This window comes from Cetorhinus maximus, chromosome 13 (assembly GCF_964194155.1).
Source record: "Cetorhinus maximus chromosome 13, sCetMax3.hap1.1, whole genome shotgun sequence".
NCBI lineage: Eukaryota > Metazoa > Chordata > Chondrichthyes > Lamniformes > Cetorhinidae > Cetorhinus > Cetorhinus maximus.
Window position 1 is genome coordinate 21,584,434 of NC_135891.1, and position 15,909 is coordinate 21,600,342.

At 42.6% G+C, this 15,909-nt stretch overlaps 1 protein-coding gene across 1 annotated transcript in view; it reads right to left on the reverse strand.

Moving 5' to 3' along the window:
* Nucleotides 1-15,909, reverse strand: part of dlgap4b (discs, large (Drosophila) homolog-associated protein 4b) — a 251,462-nt gene that overhangs the window by 178,991 nt on the left and 56,562 nt on the right. Inside the window, exon 2 of the mRNA XM_078555086.1 lies at nucleotides 10,278-10,498. Coding sequence (XP_078411212.1) covers nucleotides 10,278-10,498 — 221 coding nt within the window. The remainder of the gene's footprint in view (nucleotides 1-10,277; nucleotides 10,499-15,909) is intronic.

A 15,909-nucleotide genomic window follows, 5' to 3' on the forward strand; every position in this document is an offset into this window, starting at 1 on the left:
ACTCCTAATCTATATTTAAATCTGAAAATGACTTACCAGAACTTCCCACATGAATCTAATTCACTACTCATTTGGTCTACGTCTCACTCAGGCATCGTCTCCAGACTGTGCGCCCCTAACAGGCCGTGCACGTTGAAAGCCCGACCCTTTTATAGACCCTTTGATGAGTCACTAGCTAGTTTAGCTTCCTGCTACAGTAATTAACATCAATTGAACCAACTATTTTCAGCTGATTGAAAGATAACTGCCATTAGCAGGCAGTTCCCTGTTTAACAAGGTACAGTCTAACTTACTTGAAGGTTGTTAGTTCTATGTCAGAGCTTGACTTTTAATCTATAATCTATAAACCTGAAAAAGACTTACTAGAATTTACCACGTGAACCTAATTCGCTACTCACTTGGTCTATGTCTTACTCAGGCAAAGTCTCCTGATTTTGTGCCCCCTGGTGACCTTACTCAGAGAAAAACTTTAAAATAAAAGATTTTGTAGGATCAGGTAGATCATGAATAGTCCTCTTGACCCCACAAAAATCTTGTATCCACAACCAGCCCCTCTGCACACCGCCGTGTAACTGACTTTAACTTATCACTTCCAGCTTGGCTCTGCATATGGCAGCTACTGGAATTCCTGTGTGTCTTTCTCCTGAATGGTGAGCTGCCTATGACACTGGTTCAGCATCGCGGCTTGCTGTGTTGATTCAAGGTTCAACCATTGAAATGGTTCAGGTCTCTTGCAAGGACATTGGGCAGGTAATGTGATCACACCTCCCGCCACCTGCCTAATGTTTCCACAAAGTTAAAATTGGCCCCACTGTATCTGGGACAAAAATACAGTGCACTTGGGCATGGTATCTTAAATCTGAACCAAGGCACCAGATATTCCTGTCAAAATAACAGGGTGACTAATGGCACTCTTACTGTTACTTATACAGCAACCTCAGGCTAGGAGTAAATGCATGGTTAAATGCCAATACCCAAAACTTGGGGCTTGAATTTTAGGACATGCTGGGGTTGGGATCAGAGGTGGGACGATTCTAAAAATAGCCCCACTGGCCATTGTGACAGTTCCCTGCTCCATCCTACCCAGGAGTCACTTTTGTGGAGGTGAGATGGTCACTTAAGGCTAACTGAAGGAACCTGACTGGGATTTTTCAGTTGATCTCCAGGTCCCTGCAGGTAACAGGGGCCAGTTAGATTGCTTGGAGGCCTAGCTGCTTGCTGTAGCAGCAGCAGCAGGCCACTCTGTAGAGGTGCTCCCCCACCACCCCTCTCCCTAAACCCAACAGTAGTAGCCCTGCTGCAAAAGCCATTACTTAATTTAAATTTATACATTTGGAGAGAGGATGCCGCCATTTTGCAATGCCCTCTCGTACCTTCCATTGCAGCCTGCTGCTCTCTCCAAGCTGCAAGGCCTCTCTCATTGGTCCTCCAGCTTTGAGAACCTGCCCGCTGTCCTTAATTGGATGGCATTAAGCCTGCCCTTTGACCAGTAATTGGCTGACTCGGTGAGACCCACAATGCCTGTTTCCCACATAATGCGGGTACACAATGAGCCTGACAGTGGGGTTCAGACACCTGGAGGGAAAATCCTGTCTGAGTTGCACCACTCTGTTGTTAGCTTTGAGAAAACTGCATCTTACCCACCGCCTCAACATTGAAATGCACTCAACAATGTGAAGTTGTTGTATTTGCTTGATAGATACAAACTAAATTCACCACAGAAAGTTAAATCTGATTAGCACAATCGCAAGTACTCTTTAACTTTGCAATAAGTGCTAATGAACCTGTTGTTGGAGATTTTAAAAATGCCAAGTTTAAAATGTAAAAAAATTACTTTTTGTTTAATTTTTCTCCCTTAATTCAATCTTCCTTTCTCATTCTTTATTTCTCTTTCTGCACCTGGTTTGATTTACTCCTTTAATTCACCCTTTTACTCTGTCCTTGCGTTTTTTTCCCTTCCATCCTTCAATCTGATTGGTTAAGGAGGGTTGCCCTGTTCACTCTGGTCCCCAGATATCCTGTTTCTGTCACTTTCAGCCCACACTTTCAGCAAATTTGCGGGAAAAAATGCTTTGAGCTGAAGGGTACAGGGACACATTTAACTAAAGGTGGGCGCTGTTAGATACCCAGTTACAGCAGCATCTGACCTAATATACCTTAAAGATAGGAATCTGTACTTTCTATCAGTGAGGAAAAGACAGTTTGCTTGTTAGAAAGATATCAACCAGCAGGTGGCAACATCCCCTATGGTCAGGGCAGTGATTTCATAGCCCATTTCAAAGAGTAATGGGAAACTTTGTTGTAGGCTTCTGTTGTTCTAGAGAATAGTATTCTTTAAAATACGCTGTTAAAGGTATAATTATTAAAGAATATTTTCAACTGGCTGATGAGAAAGTAAAATGATTAAAACATTTCTTAAGGAGATTGACAGCAACATTAGCTTGTATTTATATAGCACATTTAATGTAATAAACTATCCCAAGGCGCTTAACAAGAGTGTTATTAATAAGAAATTTTGACACCGAGCCACAGAAGGAGATATCAGGATAGATGACCAAAACCTCAGTTAAAGGTTTAAGGAGCACCTTAAAGCAGAAGAGCGAGGTAGAGAGGCAGAGAGTAACCTGATATTTTTACAATCTCCAACAACAGGGTTCATTAGCACTTATGCAAACTTAAAGAGTACTTGCGATTGTGCTAATCAGATTTAACTTTCCGTGGTGAATTTAGTTTGTATCTACCAAGCAAATGCAGCAGCTTCACATTGTTCTGTGCATTTCAATGTTGCGGCGGTGGGTAAGATGCAGTTTTCGCAAAGCTAACAACAGAGTGATGCAAGTTGGACAGCAAGGACAGCGTTTCCACCCCCCCGATGTCTGAGCCCTGCTGTCAGGCTCATTGTGTACCTGCATTGTATGGGAAACAGTTAGGCATTGTGAGTTTCCCTGATACAGCCAATTAATGGTCAATAGGCAGGCTTAATACCATCCAATTAAAAATGGCGGACAGGCTGTCAAAGCTGGAGGACCAATGAGAGGCCTTGCAGCTTGGAGAGAGCAGCAGGCTGCAAGGGAAGGTACGAGAGGACATTGCAAAATGGCGGCATCCTCTCTCCAAACTTAAAAATTTAACTTTTTTAACAAAAATCATTCATGGGATGTGGGCATCGCTGGCTAGGCCAGCATTTACTGCCCATCCCTAATTGCCCTTGTTCAAGGCATTGAAGAGTCAACCACATTGCTGTGGGTCTGGAGTCACATGTAGGCCAGACCAGGTAAGGATGGCAGATTTCCTTCCCTAAAGGACATTAGTGAACCAGGTGGGTTTTTCACAACAATCGACAATGGTTTCATGGTCATCATTAGACTTAATTCCAGATTTTTTTGTTGAATTCAAATTCCACCATCTGCCGTAGCAGAATTTGAACCCAGGTCTGCAGAGCATTACCCTGGGCCTCTGGATTACTAGTCCAGCGACAATATCACCATGCCATCGCCTCCCCTCCCCATTAAATAATAACTTTTGCAGCAGGACTACCACTGCTGGGTTTGGGAAGAGGGGTGGTGGGGGAACACCTCTACAGGACATCCTCTCTCCAAATTTGTAAATTTCAATTAAAAAATTGCTCTTGCAAGAGGAAATTCCAGAGCTTACAGCCAAGGGAGCTAATAGCACATAGCTGCCACAGATGATTAAAATCGGGGATGCGCAAGATGCCAGAACTGAAGGATCACAGGGATTTCGAAGGCTCGTTGGGCTGGCGGACAAGACCATGGGGAGATTTGAAAACAAGAATGGGGGTTGTAAATGTTGTCTAACTGGGAGCTAGCGAAGGTCAGCAAGCACATGGGCGATGGTTGAACACAAGATTTGGTGCGAGCCAGAATAAGAACAGTAGAATTTTGGATGAGCTCAAGTTTATTAGGTTGGAAGGTGGGAGGCTGGCCAAGAAAGCATTTTAATAAATCTAGAGATAACAAAGGTAAGGATGAGGGCCCCAGCGCTAGATGAGCTGAGGTAGGGTGGGAGTCGGGTAATGTTACAAAGGTGGAAGTAGTCAGTCTTGGTGATGGAGCAGATGTGTGATTGGAATTTCATTTTGGGGTCAAACACAACATGGATGTTGGAAATGGTCTGGCTCAGCTTCAGAGAGTTGTCGGAGAGAGGGCTGGAAATGGTGATCAGAGAACAGAGTTTGGGGTAGGGACCAAAGACAATGAGCGGGATTTTGCACACCCAGCCGCCGCCACGATCTTCCGGTCCCGCTGCAAATCGATGGGCTTCTGGCTGGAGCACCTCCTCACCCGCGGTGCGTCCTGCCCGCAACGAGGCCAGAAAATCCTGGCCAATACTTCAGTCTTCCTAGTATTTAGTTGGAGGAAATTTCTACTAATCCAATATTGGATGTTGGACAAATAATGTGACAGTTGAGGGGTCAAGAGAGGTGGTAATGCGATGGAGGTGAGTGTCGCCAGTGTACATATGGAACTTGATCTGTATTCAGTTGATGCTGCTGCGGGGCAGCATGTAGATGGGAATTATAGAGGAGGAGGGGTCAAGGATAGATCCTTGGGGATCTCCAGACGTAATGATGCAGGACCAGGAAGCGAAACCATTGCAGGTTATTCTCTGGCGTACTTGTGTAAACTGATGCTGTGTATTCGGATGGTGCCGCCAAGGGGCAACACTGTTGAGAAATTGATGGGGGCCAAGGAAAGATCATAGCAAGTAGGCATAATGCTCTTCTTAGCTTCTTGAGCTACCAGCATTTTAAATATTGGCAGCTCGAGCTCATATAGCTGCACAATTGTCACTCACCTGCTGTTGACTCTGTTTCCTCATCTGTTTGACAGTGACAGATGCTTATTATTGTGTCTGTCACTGCATTGACTTATAGGCATACTATTAGAGGGGTTGGGTCAGCTGAATTATGAATTCAATTCATAATTATTTAAAGAAGCTTATAAATTGACCAAAGAATATGATGAATTAATAAAAACAATGTGTCTTCCATAAAGGAAGGCAATTATGAATTTATAGACTTTATAAGACATTTATAGGCATTAATAAACTAAATCCAAAGTGCTACTTTAAGGAAAGCTGAGTCAATGGTTAGAAGAGGGCAGAACTGAGAAGTCAATTCGGGACAGATAGCAGGAAAAACTTCATAAAAAGAGTGATCAATGTGTAGACTCAACTTGCAGGTTTGGTACTGCAGCAGAATTCTCAACTTTATTCAAGATCCAGCTATAGATTCTGGTTCACTTGTGAAAAAATATGCCAGAGATAGATTTAGTTTGCCTGTTATTCAGTAGTATTAAGGTTTTGTAATGTTATCACTCTGGTAGCTAAAAGCATGCTCTTAACCTAGAAAATATGGTCTTGCTGTGTTGAGTTTTCTTGGATGGAAATAAGTGTGATATATAAATCTTTTGTCTTTTGGACATGAAGGCTGAAACTGTCTGAAACTGTCTGAAACCATCAACAGGCCGTATTTTAAAATATATGGAAATTTTGAATACCAGGTTGTGGAATGTCTGTTCAATTTACCAGTGTTTAGTATACACTGGCAATTTTACAACTGTGCATGGGGTACAAAACTATTGTTTTTTTTGCCATAACCATAAGCAAACAATAACCCTAAGCATTAAATTGTGAGTTCTGTATTGTTTTGTTTTGTTAGTGAATCAGAAAATGAAGTGAACTCTAGTGAGAGTGAAATCTTCATCCTATTGATGTGGATGCTGTACTGGTGCCCAGTTGATAATTAGGGTTAGTCTAATCGAATGGCTTCATCAATACCAGGACTTTACAGTCTCCTAAAATAAATGATAGAGTCGTTCCTATCCAGGCTCCAGGGTGTCCTCTGCAGTTTCTCAGTAGTCAGCCTCAGATTTGCAAAGGAGCGAAAAGGTGTGATTGTTTGGCCTATGGGATGTGACTAATTAAGATTGAGCTGAGCTGACATTGTCCTATTAGAGGCAATTGTCTATTGGATTCCCAGGCAATAGAGTCCTGGTTCTCTTATTGTCAGATCTGCAGTGTGGTGTAAAAGATGTGTGTGGGGAGGAAGCACTAAATAAGGAAGAGTTTTAATATTCCTTTTAAGATTCAGGCTTTCTCAAATGTATTTGAAAAGAAAGGCTTGCATTTATAGAACGCATTTCACCACCTCAAGATGTCCCAAAGGGCTTTACAGCTCAGGAAGTACTTTTGACGTGTAGTCACTGCTGTCATGTAGGAAACACAGCCGCCATTTTTTGCACAGCAAGCTCCCACAAACAAAAACGACCAGATAATATGTTTTTGCGATGTTGATTGAGGGATAACTTTTGGCCAGGACACTTTGGATAACTCCCCTCCTCCCCTTTGAAATAGTGCCATGGGATCTTTTACCTAAGTGGACCTCAATTTAACTCCTTGTCCAAAAGACAAAAGATTTATATCACATTGCAACAAATTGGAGGCAAGAACATAACAAACCTGTGGTACGCTGGTGACACAGCACTATTTGCAGAATCAAAGAGGCTCTACAAAATATCTTAGATCACGCAAAATCTAGAAGTTTAGAATATGGATTGAGTAAGAACACCGAAAAGACAAAAACAACGGTAGTTAGAAGGAATGCATTAGAAGAAACCAGCGTGAAGATTGAAGTTGATGGTGTCACACTAGAACAAGTAGATAAGTTTGTCTATTTAGGGCAAATGATAGCAGAAGACGGTAGATGTGATGCTGAAATTAGAGGAAGGATAGAGATAGCCAAAATTAATTCTGTGAAGATGAAGGATATGTTAACAACAAGGACACTCAAGCTTTTAATAAGGAAAAACTCATAAGATGCTACATTCTATACACCTTCCAGTATGCCTCAGAAACCTGGATAATAAATAAAGGTATGTGGAAGAAAATAAAGTCCTTTGAAATTTGGATGCCAAGTCTTATGCTAAAAATTCCATACAAGCCATAAGACCAATGGAGTGGTAAGTACAAAAAGAACTCTTAAGAAGTGACATCCAGAAAAGAAAATGTCAGTATTTTGGCCATTTGGTCAGAGCTGAGACGTTGCAGAGAGGGCAAAGTGGAAAGCAGCAGAAAGAGGGGTCGACCTAGGCATAGTTGGATGATGGATGTCACAGGAGAGCTACAGTGGATGTGTGAGGATGGTGCGAGACAGGAGAGCGTGACAGACCATGACAGCAGATCTCCTGGTAGGAGTTGCTACAAGCAGCAACAACAACAATTTTTGTAATTATCAAATCCAAAGTAACCCTGCAATAGGATATGCTGAGGAGCTGACACAAGGACCAATATTCCATTGTGTGTCATCATTTCATGACTTGAATAAACACAGCTATTTAAAAGCTACCTGTTGGCACAAGACTAGCACTTCAGGTTAACAGAGGGTGTGCCTGCAAAGCTGTGCTCCTTATATGGATTTGATCCTCTGCTTGCCTTTAAAAGTCAGAGAACCACCAAGTTCAGTCTACTCTGAATTCAAAATTGGTAAATTTAAATGGCAGAATAATTCAATTCTTTTTTGCAAAAAGATGCCTTTGAGTTATTGAAGTAAATAATATTTACAAATACATATATGATTTAGTTCCCAGGAAAATCATTCCTGCCATCAAGTGGAAGGTTTACAGTTCCACAAGGAGTTTCCAGAGGAGTGGTTTTCCAGATCTCCATCCCTTTGGTCAGCCACTAGCTGGACGCAGCACTGGCTTGAATGAGATGTTAGGGGAGCAAGATTCAAGTGTTTAGAGGAAAGTCTGAGCAGCCAGTGCATATGGCAGTATAATCTGGCACTTGTGATTGAGGTGACCTAACTCAATATGTACCTTCAGAGTTGGGAATCAAATTGACAGACTAGAAAATGCAGTTATAACTAGGGAAGAACTCTGAGATAAATGTAAAATCCAAATTGGATTGATTTGATTTTAATTAGGAAAATTTAAATTTGGGTGAATTTGGAGGAGTTGGACAATTTCCTCACCAAGTGGTCAGGTTGCCATGTTTTGCTGTGGTGTGATCAGCACATGGCAAGTAAAGTGCTAGGGCAATAGAAAGTCTTGCAAATTGCGAAGGACCCTAATCTGAATAAATTGTCTGACGTTTAAATGTTCCTGACATGTACTCCTGCTGCCAACACATCTACCTTATCCAATGTGGCAGGTGGCATGCTCCTGGCTGGGAATGTCGATGTGCTACCCCACATTGGAAGCTTATAGCAACTGAAAAACAGGCACTGTGTGGTTAATTTTCTAGACCCTAGTTTCATGGGAAGCCTCTGGTTGTAATGTTGACTTTTCATGGAAACATGAACCCTGCTATCAGAGCCATGTGCCAATTACATGATGATGTCACAAGCAACCAATGTAAAGTGGTTTAAAGCAATTTTGGCCATTGCATCACAGATTTCTAGATAAGTGAAATAAATTTCAAAAACATATTCACAAAGATGATGCCACTTTCAAGTTTCACATTACTTTTATCCAGTTAGAACATTTTTGGACTGCATGATTTAATAGCCTTTAAAGTGTCAATTAAAATTATTCAATTTGTTTTAAAATGTTGGCATAGGAGCCCTGGTGGCACAAACTTTGGTATAAATCTATAACTTTCCACTCTATAATAATACATTGAAGCACTAAGAGCTTACCTTGTTGTGACATTTTAGACAGAACTTTTTTCATGTTTTCGACCACTTATTAGTTTAATTGCTTCACTGTTCAATGACAGTGTTATTTTGTGACGTTTAACTGCATTGATTTGTTTGACAGGTTCAGAAAAATGCTGTGAGCAACAAGTGGTGCCATTGGTGCTGTGCACTACTGATAATGGGGGGGCTGGTTAGTTCAGTTGGCCTGCTGGCTACTGTGTGGTTCAGAATAACACCAATAACATGGGTTCAATTCCTGTTTTGGCTCAGGTAGACTTGGGACCTACCCCTGAGAGTAGAAGGCAATGGCAAAACCCCACTGGCAAAAACTGGAAAGAAAATGGCTCAGGATGAAACATTAGCAGACAATGAGCCAATGACCTACCTTTGGGCAGAGCACACATGACCGATGACTACTGGTAATACACCAAAAGAAGGCATATTATAGCACTGTACATCTATTTCCATGTTTTCGTGTTACAAATAAAATATTAGTAGCCTAGTGCCAGAAGGAAAACCAATTTTAAGGCACCTGTTCGTTTCGCCTTTGAGTTAGTATGAAGAGGGAAAGGTATTGAGTAATAATTTAATCTATTGCATTTTGGTTAACAGCAAATGTTGCAATGGATCATTCTAATAATGTGTGTGTGTGCATGTGTGTGTGTGTGTGCGTGCTTGTGTATGTGAGAGAGAGAGAGTGAGTGAGTGAGTGAGAGTGAGAATGTGTGTGTGTGTGTATGTGTGTGCGCTTGTATATGTGTGAGAGAGAGTGTGAGTGAGTGAGTGTGTGTGTGTGTGCGCGCGCGCGCTTGTGTATGTGAGAGAGAGTGAGTGAGTGAGTGAGAGTGAGAGTGTGTGAGTGTGTGTATGTGTGTGCGCGCTTGTGTATGTGAGAGAGAGAGAGTGAGTGAAAGTGAGAGTGTGTGTGTGTGTGTATGTGTGTGCGCTTGTGTGTGTGAGAGAGAGTGAGAGTGTGTGTGTGTGCGTGCGCTCAACATCCCTTTTTATTCCCACTTGTTAGCAAAATATTAGAGTCACTACAGCAGAAACTTACATTATCACATCATTTGAAAGCGTTATCCTGGGCTATGGATCCTGGCTGCACAACGTTTTTTTTAAACCAATGTTATGGTTATCACAATAGAAATAGCACAATCTATTGCCCACTGAAACATGTCAACATTTTAAATGGTCAGCAAGATGAGGCCTGCCCTTTAAGAAAGATGTTGCTTTAATTCTCTATTTCTGAGCTGGTTTCCAACTGAAATCTCTTGATGGAAAGGACAGCAGTTTGATTTACCAAATCATGAATTTATTTGAAGCACCAAACTGTGAGTTCCACTATGAAGGGACCTTAGAACGAAGAAAACCTTCCTTCCACTAAACGTGTTTTCCTAAAGCAAGATCACTTTGTCATTGTTATTAACAGTCAGTTTCTTGAATCGAGCACAGCCGTTCACAAATCCCTGGGTTACAAAAGCTACTTAACAATTTAATGATTCCCAAAAGAAATATGAAAGTCATGATAATGAGGCACTACCTAACAAAATAAAAACAATGCTTTTTCTGCAACAAAACAGCAGGACGCATGGAAGAAATGAGTATGAAAACTTACTTCCGCTGACTGATCTGCTCACTGAGTGATTGCTGTGTGGCCTTGAGATAGCTTTGACGTCTTGCTGCAGTCTTTGGGGATGGCTTAGGGCTCATTTCAGAGTCCTCACTGTCGTCATCTCCCATTGCCTTTATGTAGCTGCCGCTACGCATTCGTCGACAGGGAATTTCCCCCACTTTTCCACGGGAAAGAGTGCTATTCCAGTCTTCGTGGAGAGGGACCTGCTCAAGATGGAGTAACCTTTATTAGACCAAAAGCTTTTCCACTTCATTTATTTCAATGATAATGAAAGAGTAACAGCATAATGTTACTCTAAGGAGATTACTTATACATTATGATAGAATATACTGGAGGTTTGAACTTTCTTTTATGATAGCATCAAAAATGTTTTTTTGTATTATTGGCCCTGTCACGTGAGATAATATAATGCACCCGAGAACATTCATCATGGTAGCTATTATACTCACTCATCTATCACATGACATTACATCCACCATTATTCTCAAAAGACTACCATGATATTGGCGAGCTGGAATACAATAATTTTTAAAATTATTCCTGGTATGTGGGTGTCGCTGGCCAGGTTAGCATTTGTTACCCATCCCTAATTGTCCTTGAACTGAGTGGCTTGCTAGACCATTTCAGACAGCAGTTAAGAGTCAACCACATTGCTGTGGATCTGCAGTAGTCACATGTAGGCCAGATTGATTGGAGATGACAGATTTCCTTCCCTAAAGGACATTGGTAAGCCAAATGGGTTTCTACAACAATCGATGATAGCTGTCATTAACCTGGGCTTCTGGAATACTAATCCAATTACATTACCACCTAAACTACCGTCTCCCCAACATAGCAATGTAAAATGAGGATCATGTTGTTTTAATATAATTTCAAGGTTCAGATCATATTCACCAGCAGATTGAGCTTTGTGGCAATGAACATGAGCCCAGCTGTTATTCTATACATAATAACCCTTTTTATTTTATAAGCCCACCTTATTGCCAATGATATATATATTGCATTATATGTGTAAATATAGTGACATTATAGCCCTTGAAGTTTTATAAGCTTCTTGTATCTGGGATGAAAGGCAAGTTTTAACCTTCAGATATGTAAATAAGCAATCAAAATCTTTTTCCTTTACTTCATCAGTATTCAGAGCTTTAAGAGACCAGCAATATTCTAGGATGTTATTGCCAACGGACCATGCTATGCACAAAAAAGCCTCCAGCCTTTCTATAGAACCCTACAGTGTCCTGCTTGTAATTTAAAAACATCATTAATTTCTCATAGTTTCATGAATTAAGGACAATTTTCAGACTATAATTTGAGTTTCTCTTAAGAAATTTTGGATATAACTTTTAAAAGAAAACATGACAAACTATTGAATTTGCAAACTGTGTACACTAAAAAATTGCATTTTCTACGGGTGTGATTCATACAGCGCCGGAAGAGGCCATTTGGCCCATTGCGCCTGTTCCAGCTCTTTGAAAGAACTGTTTAATTTTTCCCACGCCCCTGCTATGACTGCATAGCCATGTGAAGCTTTTCCTTTTATCTCTGTACAAGTTTAATCAAAATTTCTGCTTCAAAAGCTCTTCCATAACTTCAACAACCACCTTTCAAAGATTCTCCAAATGGCAGATTAGAAAGCTTCCATCAATATCAGCTGATGGTGGCACCATCTCATTGTGAATTAATCTTGGTATATTTAGGGTGCTACTCACCATTTGGACACTCCTATACCATTGCGTATCATATAATATATGATAATGACCTCCCAGCAGCTTAACTGTGCACACACATAAAGATATTTTGGATCGGACTAGAAATGACAGTACAGCCATTATAGACCAAAAACCTGTGTACATTGGATTTATCCTAACTTGCAGACCAAAATATGCACAAAACTCATTCTAGTGCAAAGTCACTGAAAAAGTTGAGTAAATTTGGGGTCATACATGACTCTATGCCATACTGTTGATTTTGAATGTTAATAGTTAAAAGTCATTTGTCACATCTAGTGTTATGACATGGCAGATGATGTGTGCCAGGCAGATCAAATCCACGAGGGAAACTTGATCATGCTACCAGAACAGTCGGGATGAGGTTTCATGTAGGTTTTTAAAAATTTAATAAAAGTTTAATTGAAAGTGATGGACATGTCCCAACTCATGTGACAGTGTCACGTGAGGGGACATGTAAGGGAAATTTTATTTCTCCACATTTACCATTTTTAAATTTGAAGCCGATCTCCCTGAGGTAGCACTTAGCCTCAGGGAGATGAGTGCGCTCTTCTGCGTGCATGCGCGAAAGAGCGCACTCTCGGCTGAGAGGATTTACCCCCCACCCCCGCCCACACAGGGAGTGCATAGCGTTTCCCGGCAGACGTCACGCTGGGCGGGCCTTAATTGGCCCGTCCACATAAAATGGGGGCGCACCCCCCATTGGGGGCACCGATTGGAGGTGCGCCTGCACGCTCCCACTCCTGAACTTCCTCTCCCGACTGGGGGGGGGGGAAATTCTTCTCTTTGAAATTAAAGCTGCCTTGATTTACCTAAAAATGCAAATTCTCCTCTTACATTCTAAGTCTTCAGCCATGTTTACGTATTTAGCATTTCAAACCTGGCTTCTTTTGATGAGTCAAAGCCTCCAGACCAGCTGTCTCCAATTCAATTAACCCCACCCCCACCCCACTCCACACACACACATGCAAACTATCCAAACCCCACTATTAACCTACTTATACAATAAATCACAAGAATATTATAAGAATTATTATATTTTCATGACGCTAGCAGAGATAAAGTATGATTTTTTTTTTGCTTTTCTAATGCATATCATTGCTCTATCATTTTATTCTCTTGAATATTTTGAGATTATGTCCTAAAAGTTAAATAATGCCAGTTTTCTAGCATGGGGGATATATGATGTATCATATGACATATCATCATACATGATCACCCAAGTCTACTCAAAATGATGCAGGTAGCACATGGAAACTTTATGCTGCCTCCTCGTCACCTTGATTGCAGCATACAGCCCAGCGCTAAACACACTGCTGACTGGTTGCATGCTCAGCAGGGGGTCCAGGTGCGTGCATGGCTAGCATGAGTTAAAGATAGCTTTCACTTCTTAAAGCCAACCTGTTTTCTTAAAAAGGGACATTCTGGCTGTAGATGGTAGAACTGTCTCCAAAAGTGTCTGAGAAGGAAGAAAGGGTGACAATGGAACAGTGGACCAGAGAGAGGGCCCCCAGGTTTCCCTGATGTGGCGCTCGAGGTCTCAGTCAGTTCAGAAGGTGGAAAGGAGGAGAGACATCATGTTTCTGAAAGGGCTGAGAGGTCCCCAAGGCCTACATCACAAGGAGAATGCGAGCAGGTAGCTACCGAGGTCATGGCTTCGAGGAACTGGCTGCAGCTTTGCAAAAAGTTCAATGGACTATCACAACTGGTCAAGGTCAGTGGATACATCTTCAAATGTCATCACCCAACCACCACACTACCACCCTCACTTGCAGCTCAATGCACCACATCCCCATCATGGACTCATGCGTAACATTCATCTGCTCCACCTCACCCTCACACACTTACCAATGCTGCAAGCCTCATATCCACATTTCACAGCTTCCACATACCTTCAGCTATTCAGCTACCATAGACACATCACCCAAAAGCCTTGCAACTCACTTACTGGCACTCTTCACTCTCTCTTGCATAGCGATGATAGGAAGTAGCAGCAGAACACTGGCAGGGAACGGCCACCGATACATCCCTTGGGGCCCCTTGGAGGGGACAATGCTATGAATCATTTCGTCATCAGCCACTGAGGCCATCATCGAGAATATTCAGGATGACGGTATGTTCCTGCCTATGCCCCCTCCCAAATCCCAATTCACCCTCACCCCCAGGTGCAGATGGTGTTATTATGGACCTCTTGCTTTTCATCCAATCCCTACCTTCCCTTCAACCCAACCCTCCCATTTTGCAATGATGCTTTCAGACACCCAAAACTTGCCGCTTAGCCAGCCAATGGTGCCTTGCTATGAAGGGTGCAGACAAGAGCAGATGCCTGAGGAAGAAGCATCAACACTAGATCTGACACGAGAACCTGCCAGCTCAGGTACTGGAACTGTTTATACTTCAGATGGCAGCACAGAGTTGGGATCTGCACATGGTGAGTCACCAGGCATCAGTGAGCTGCTGCAAGGCCAGAGGGAAGCGTAGGTTGTGTGCCAGCTGCCAGGAGGGCAAGGACAAGTTGAGTTCTGTTGCAGAGGACCCAGACTAGGACTTGATGGAGCCCTGTCCAAGAAAAGGCTGATGAGAATGCACATGGCAATGTTTTGATGCATTAGCAAACCTGCCAAAGGGACTATTGTCATTGTCAAGGAATATGGAGGAATCAAACTTGAACATGGCTTGAGGGCAGAGTTTGGAGCCCATCTTTTCTAGTATGAAAGTGCTGGCCAACTCCATGAAAGCACTTGTGAGCTCAGCGTGATGCAGTGTCTGGTGGTCAGTGTCTCAGCTTCCATTGCAGCACAGGCAGACACCACACAATGTCTCAGTGCTGCAGTGGAAGCTCAGACTCAGGTCATGAGATCCATGCTTGATGCTCAGATTGCTGTAATTATGGTTGAGATTACTAGTGTTCGATGGGTCTTGTGGGCTCTCACAGCAGTCCAGCAACCTGTGCTTCAGCAGATTACTCGAACTGCTGAGGTGCCACCACGGGGGAGTGGCAGGGGCTCTATGATGCACAAACATGCTTTCCTTTCTCAGAGTGACAGCATCCGTGCTCCTACCGCTGCCACTCCTGCAGCTGGCCACCCCAAACTGCTGTCAGGCAGAGTAAGGCCGAAGCTGGGACCGCAAGGCCCAGAGCTACATAAAGTCATCCTCCAACGCCTTCTGCAGACTTCCCCAGTGAAAGTCAGCAGCCTTCCACTAGCCATTCTGCAGCCACTGGGGTTGTGCTGCTTAGGAGCAGTAGGCCAGGCAAAGGCACCCACAGACAGGCACTAAAGGAAAGCACAGGTTACTTCAGTTTTATATGCATTATTGGAAGTGTTGATGGATAAAGTTGTGATGGACTTTTTTCGTGGTGCTTTGGCCAAGGGGATACTGTGATGGTCTACGGCAGAGGAATAGAAATGTAAGGAATTGTGTAGCAACAGAGGTTTGAGGATGTATTCTGGGAAGCTGGAGTCCAATTAGATAGTCACGGACAGCCCATCCGGTGCAATGGTGTCCCCCATACTTCTTCCCTCCCTCCTCTTCATCATTTCAAGGTGCTCACCATAGGCCTGGTGTCAAGGACTCATGCCTCATGAGAGAAAGCTGTGGAGGACACAGCAGGCTACATTGAGTTTGGAAATATGTTCTGGTGAATATTGGAAGGATCCTCCCTCCTCATGTTGCCTAGGTAGCAGAGTTGTTGCTGCAGCACCCTGATAGTTTGCTCCACAATTTTCCTGGTTGTGATATGGTTCTCATTATAGCTGTACTTTCCTCGTGTATTCAGGCGACAGAGAGACACATGTAGAGCAGGTAACACTCTTCACCCAGTAGCCATGCTGTGGCTCAATGTTGTGGCTTGAATATGGGGAGGAACTGCTGACTGGCAGAGG